This window comes from Copidosoma floridanum, unplaced genomic scaffold, assembly GCF_036245765.1.
Source record: "Copidosoma floridanum isolate Cflo_tuat_1 unplaced genomic scaffold, Cflo_Japanese_pri ptg000007l, whole genome shotgun sequence".
NCBI classification, from domain to species: Eukaryota; Metazoa; Arthropoda; class Insecta; order Hymenoptera; family Encyrtidae; genus Copidosoma; species Copidosoma floridanum.
The window spans coordinates 12,976,116-12,982,577 of record NW_028321884.1 but is presented as its reverse complement, the minus strand read 5'-3'; the positions used below and the strand labels follow the sequence as shown (position 1 = coordinate 12,982,577).

General features: G+C 35.1%; 1 protein-coding gene across 3 annotated transcripts; it reads right to left on the bottom strand.

Annotated features, from left to right (window-relative positions):
• Positions 1 to 479: 479 nt before the first annotated feature.
• On the bottom strand, positions 480 to 3,938 carry LOC149375397 (uncharacterized). 3 transcript variants are annotated; one of them, XM_089588795.1, is made up of 7 exons: positions 3,792 to 3,938; positions 3,522 to 3,723; positions 3,231 to 3,460; positions 2,718 to 3,160; positions 1,603 to 1,942; positions 869 to 1,531; positions 480 to 613 (listed from the first exon to the last, which is right to left on the bottom strand). In XM_089588795.1, exons 1-6 carry the CDS (start codon positions 3,869 to 3,871, stop codon positions 871 to 873), a joined length of 1,956 nt encoding a protein of 651 aa, XP_089444921.1. In that variant the 5' UTR covers positions 3,872 to 3,938; the 3' UTR covers positions 480 to 613; positions 869 to 870. The 3 variants fall into 3 exon arrangements, with proteins under 3 accessions (XP_089444921.1, XP_089444920.1, XP_089444922.1); XM_089588794.1 differs by lacking the exon at positions 480 to 613 and having other exon boundaries at positions 859 to 1,531; XM_089588796.1 differs by lacking the exon at positions 480 to 613 and having other exon boundaries at positions 859 to 1,438.
• Positions 3,939 to 6,462: the final 2,524 nt, after the last annotated feature.

Sequence of the window (6,462 nt, the reverse complement as noted above, 5' to 3'; positions counted from 1 at the left end):
TTGTATACCACAGTGAGTTTTTCTTTTTTTAGTAGAATGCAGTGTTCATTCTTGACAATCAACAACTACAGGTTCTCAGCGAGGTGCAAATAAATGTGATACAAAAATTTAAGTCTTTTGAATTAATTAATTATTGTCAAGCATATTTCAAGTGAAAATAGTTGTATTAAATCGTTGTTATTGTAAAATCAATTAATATCGGTGGGCTTAGGGTGAACGAATACCTTAATGGGGTCAGTTGGTCAGCCTAAAGTGGATATTGTGAGTGTCAAAGAGACCTCGAGAGAGAGAGAGAGAGACAATATGTCATGCTATATCTTTGGTACTTTCACAATATTTTACTGGCTTTGCATTGACATTATTTACGAAACGCAGCCAATAGTGTTACCAAAGCGATAATTTATTTGCTGTGGATCAGGTCGTCAAATAACTCACAATCTTATGAGAATGTAAAAAACTTTATTGTCAACGGCAGCTGCTTTAACTATTTTGCTCCATGAGATTCTCCTCGAAATAATCAATATGACAACGAGGGCAGCACGACTGATGTGCAAATAAAATATAAAAATGATTAAGATTGCGACTTCCAAGATGGATTGCTTCGGGGGTTATACTGCAAAAATACCATTACATTAAAATGTTTATTGATGATTCTTAACAAGTAAATAACACTGTAAGAATTCAGAGATTCTGTGAGAATTCCAATTGTATATAAAGTATCAACACCCAGAAGGCAGTTAAAACACCATCACAAAAGACACGTTTACAAAAGAATCAAGTAGTATATAGTTTTTGTTGGTTTATTCATGTGAAATACAATATTACTCAACGAATTAAATTTAAACTCGAAGGTGGACATTTTACATACACTTATTTGGCAAGTTTTCGCAACTCGTACACATTAAGATGTGAAAGAATTTTCCCAGTGAGTATTTCAGGCAAAATGACAAAATCAAATGGCTCTAAAGTCTCCTCCAACAATTCATTCAAACACTCCTTTGCAGTATCCAAAACTAGTCTCTTCTCTAATGCTAGCTCAATACGAGTTTTCAATACAAATTCATCATAAGATAATTTTTCTATTTTTTGGAGTGAGGAGTACAATCTTGTACAAGAATCAAGGTATTCCTCATTTTTCAGTAATTTCACAAATGCATCGAACCGCATTGTAATCATTTTGAAAATAGAGATCAATGAAACATCTTGATCATTGGTCGTTGAAATCTTCTTCAATTCCTCCAGCTTGTTGTGACAATCAGAAAGCATTTTGGATATGTTATACTCTGACTTGAATAATCTTCTTGCAGGTATCAAGTCCGGATGAACATCGTTCGTTTGTAAGCAAATAGCGTAGTAAAAAATGGGCAGGTACAACAAGTCATTTTTGTACAACACGCCCTCAATCACAATATCAGTAAGTACTCGATTCATAGTCACACTGTCATTGAATTGCCAAAATAAACATAGTATCATTTTGTAATTTTCCATAAATGCCCACATAGAAATAGAAGGTATCTCGTTAGAAAAACGTCTGTCAACAAATATAGATAGCTTCATTAGTTAAGGAATAAAATTTTGTAGAAAATTGATTCGACAACAAACCTATCAGATCGGAAACCAGCCTCTAAAAGAATCTTGAGAATGTTGTACTTATTTGTATCCCCAGCCGTAAATAGAGCTCTATTGACATCGCGAGGACATTTTTGTATTTCCTGGTTGATATCGCAAGTGTCAAGTAATTGAATGACAACCTTCTCATTACCCATAGCCACGGCAACATTGAGTTCTTGTAATCCAAGTTTATTCTGAGTTCTAAAGATGCCTGAGTCGTCTACTGTTGTAATTTTTTCAAGCAACAATTTGGCTAAATTTTTGTCCCTTAATTTTTCAGCCAATAGAAGTGGTGTTTCACCGATTGAGTTGCGTGTATGCAAATTGGTGCCTGTAATAATTTATAATAATAGTTAAGTTGGCGTTTAAAAAATTACAACTCCTTACAGGCATTGTCCATATACTTAAATTTAAAAAATATCGATGTAAGTTTGAAGAGTTGCGCATAAAAATTTTATTTCCATAGGTATTTTAGTGAAAAAATTTTATTTGCATTTTTATTTAGCAGGCATTATGACATAATACTTATAATTGTTTTTTAGAGCATAGCGATAGTCGTATTTATTCTACATCACGTTTTAGTTTTTAAAACATTTCACCTTTACAAAAAACCTAAATACGATAAACGTATATAGGTATAACCCATGCACATATTGACTTTTTATTCATATTGAATCTTATAAGCTCTTTTAAAAAATATATATTGAGCTCATTTGAAAATAAAAATTATTTTTAAAAAATTTATGTGTTTGTTCATGTTTCGAGGTTTGAACAATCAATAATTCATCGAACTAGAAAAAAGCATACAGTTAACAGTTTATATTAAACCTCACTCTTGTAAACACTAAACAAAATTTTTTTAAATCGAGTGATAACATATTTTTAAGGAACGTGCATTTTAAATTAGCTTTATAAGGTACCGTCAGGGCTCTCAATGAATTAAAAAAATTCAGTAGTTTTAATTTTTCAATATCACTTTTCGTAGGACACTTAAGCGTTAGATTAGTATTTCTAGGGATCAAAATAAAACATATTTTTAAAGTAATGATGAAGAACGTTTGATAAAAGTTGGAAAGTGACTTATAGTGTCAAAAAATGTTATTTACCACATTCAATTAGCAAATTGGCGATTCTGCTATATCTTTTATATCGCCATTTTTCATAGCAGCCATTGAGTTTTTGTAATACTAAATGCAATGGTGTATCTCCAAAAACATTCGTTATTTCAAGGTTAACTCCTTTTTGAATAAGGATTTCAACTCCTGAATAGTCCATATGATGGACAGCTCGATGCAATTTGGGGTTGCTTATGGTATCTGTAATTTTGATACTCAACTTGATAAGCACATTTTTTATGAAGTCAAACTTGTCGTTTCTGTTACGATCTTTGCTTTCCAAATAATAGAACAGAGCTTTGCCTGAAAATTTGTCGTGAATGTCGAATGTAGCACCGTTACGTAAAACATAGTTTATAACCTGCTCGCCACGTTGATTTGAGCATTTATAGCACGCCGTATGTAAACTTTCGTAAATATTTTGGCTCTTAGCACTAAGAGAAAAAAATAATTGAATTAACAAAAGTATGTGATGGTTATGATATTCAACTATAAAATACCTACCCAAATGATACAAGTAATCGTAAAGAATCAAAACTGCAATGTGCAATAGCAATATCTAATGGTGTCTGATCATCGCGATTACCAATATTAATATCTGCTTTGTATGTCACTAACAATTTTATAATGTTAATGTTATCTCTTTTCACTGCCATGTGTAAGGCTGTTCCGTTGAATTTATTTATAATGTTCGGGTCAGCTTTATGGTCCAGTAGAAATTTTATTTTGTTTATCTATGGATTTAAACATGTGAAATATTAATGTGGATATTTTTTAACAAAATAAGTACCATACCTGTTGGCTTTTAACCGCAAAATGTAGTGGTGAATCAAATGAAGGTCCTCGTGCATTCACATCTGCCCCATAGTCGAGAAGTAACGCCATTATTGATAGTTCATCGTCAGCTTCTACGAAATCAAGTTCAGAAATACGTTCGCAGACTAAATGTAGAGGAGTTTGGTAGTTGATATTCCAATCAATAACACAAGATGGATCCCTGAGTAGAACATGAGGAAATTAGAAAAGAATTTCACAAGTGTTGCTATAATCTTGAAGAAAAACTACCTTCGTAAAATTTCATGTACAACAGCAACGTCACCAGAACTAACTGCATCGTGAATGCTTTGTTCATTTTTATTATTCATTGTTATGTATTCTTCTTATTAACCAAAAGAAAACAGGTGCCAATCGATGAAATTGAGAAATAAGTATTAAAACCTATATGTTTTTGTACCGGATTTCTAAGCGTGACTGAAAACGTTGATCAGGATGAAATTTTTTGTAAAACTGAAAAATGTTGGAGGCAACGTTGAGGTCGAAAATGAATCTAGTAATAAAAACCGTGAGCTCATTAACTTTAATGTACATGGATATCTAAGTTCTACTCTTGCTGCTAAATCACAAACGAAAATGAAAGACAGTGGCTACTGATATAATTTCGACAGATAAGAATGTATCGGTACTAGAACAACAATTTTTCACTGGGAATGACTTTTGTGATAAGATAACGGGCACTACTTTATATATGAATAAAATATACGTCACTAATACACACATGAAGAATACATATATTTACGTTAGTGAGTAAGCGACTACGCTTGGTTTAACGAAAGAGCAGTATTTATTCCAACTGAAATCGAAATTTTGTTTAAAAGAAAAAAGTCATTTACTTGGCCCAAACTTTATCGAGTGGCACGGTACTACCACTTGCAAGGTTGCAGTTCAAGTAGTTAATAACGTATGGCACTGCACTCATATATCCATCCAATTAAAGCTTTAGAATTTTCTATCCAAACTGTATTAAGCTCATCACGAAAATTTGATGCGTTTCGACGTATTGATAGATAAACTGAAAAAATGTACAAAAAGATTCTCTTATGGTACTCAAATTACTGAAAATGTTTGAAAGGAAACTCAAGTGTTCTTTATGTTTCGTACAATAACCCATATGGTAGAAATATCTCGTGACACAGTGTAAATAATCGATGACTTAACAAAGTCCTTCGGATGACTTTTACTTGATACAAGTCGTTACTCATTAAAACACAGTACAAATTCTTACAACACATTTGCCCGAATTTCATCTCCATATTTATATGGGCAATCATTCACTCGCTCGTCGCACTGTACTTACCACAATGAGCTTTTTTGAGTAGGATGCAATACGTATGATAAATACTAAAGGCTGTCACGGGCGCAAAAAGGTAAATCGACATTGATCGCTCTGCTATGGTTGTACGAGTCCACTCGACAAGCAAGTTCCAACGGGAGGTCCAGCCTCGCGTCTTTGACTTCTCGGTCTTGGAAACACGCAAAGGTCGCGATTATCCGCCACGTCATTAGCTTTAATAGCGCGGACTCTTAGCTCTTTCCCATCGTGTACCTTTTTTTTTTTTTTGTTAGCGACAGATGTTACACGCGATTGAAGACTCTCGTCCAACGTATCGTCATTATCATCGTTACCTGTATACGCAAACACGTGGCCTGTTCGTATTGCGACCTGATACAGTCCCTTCTTTCGTTTTAACCGATAATACAGTATCGGCGTATCCTCTATACCTGCCCTCCATAGGTCTCTTTTTGGTCGAGTGCCGATTTTACACCTATTACGCGGAATCATCTAGGAAAATTTTTTTCTCTCTGTTCTCGGAAATCGTTGCACTTATTCCGCACCAACAGTAGCGTACCCGCATTATTAGTGCACTCTCATTACGCGCACAAGGATGATTTCCGCTGGCAATGCTCCTCCCCAGAATCGACCTGATGATCGGTACGAGTGCCTACAGTATCCTGTGGGTAAAAGAGATTGCGAGCGATTGTTTCCAGGTACCAGAAGAATAGATAATTATTTCATTATTTTTTAAATCCAATTTATATTTCGATCATGGGATTCGTACGAAATACTCACGTTCGCTACTTGATAGTTTTTTTTTTTTGTCATCGACTCGAAGATGTTACTATTAAAATTTGTCAAACCGTATTGCTAGTCAGGTGTGCAACTTTGCTCGAAATTGAGTGCCAAGTTGTACTAAAAGAGCAAATACTTGAATGTAGTTGTCATGTAAAAATTGCAAACAAACTTACAGCTAATCCTTGATGTATTTAATTGCTCAGAGTATGTATACCGATTTTTTTTCAATATTATTTTTCCCACCCACGGCTCGAAGAAGAATTCACTTGAAGCGTTGAATCGGAAACGATACATCCACATAACTGCACGGATCCCTTTTACACAGCTCGCATTGTTGCCCCTAGGCTGTTGTTACTCGCAGTTTCGAAGCGCAGAGAGTCGTATCAAAGTCTGATGGAAGAGTTGACACCTGCCCCGCGTGGATTAGACGAAAGTTACGTGTACACCTTCACGTGGATATTACATACATGACACGGAGGTATACGCGCGCGTACGAGTGTGAATGACGCAGTTACTGCCTCGAGATATTTCGAAATTAAATTAACGGGATAGTGGATCAAAGTCACGTACACACGCTCTTGTGCGCGTCATAATCAGGCCTTTTGAGCTGCTCCTGCTGTTAACGGTGTGGTTTTTCTTTTTTTTTTTTTCTTTTTTTTTTTACTGTTGGTATAGGTGCGCGCTGTAAATCACGTATTGTCATAGAAAAGTGACATTTTTCAGGGACTAATGATAGGGCGCGACTCCCGGAAACGTTGCTAAGCGTGTGCCTAGTACACACACGTCAGTGCTACGGCCAACGACGACAGCTGCTGAGTGGGAACA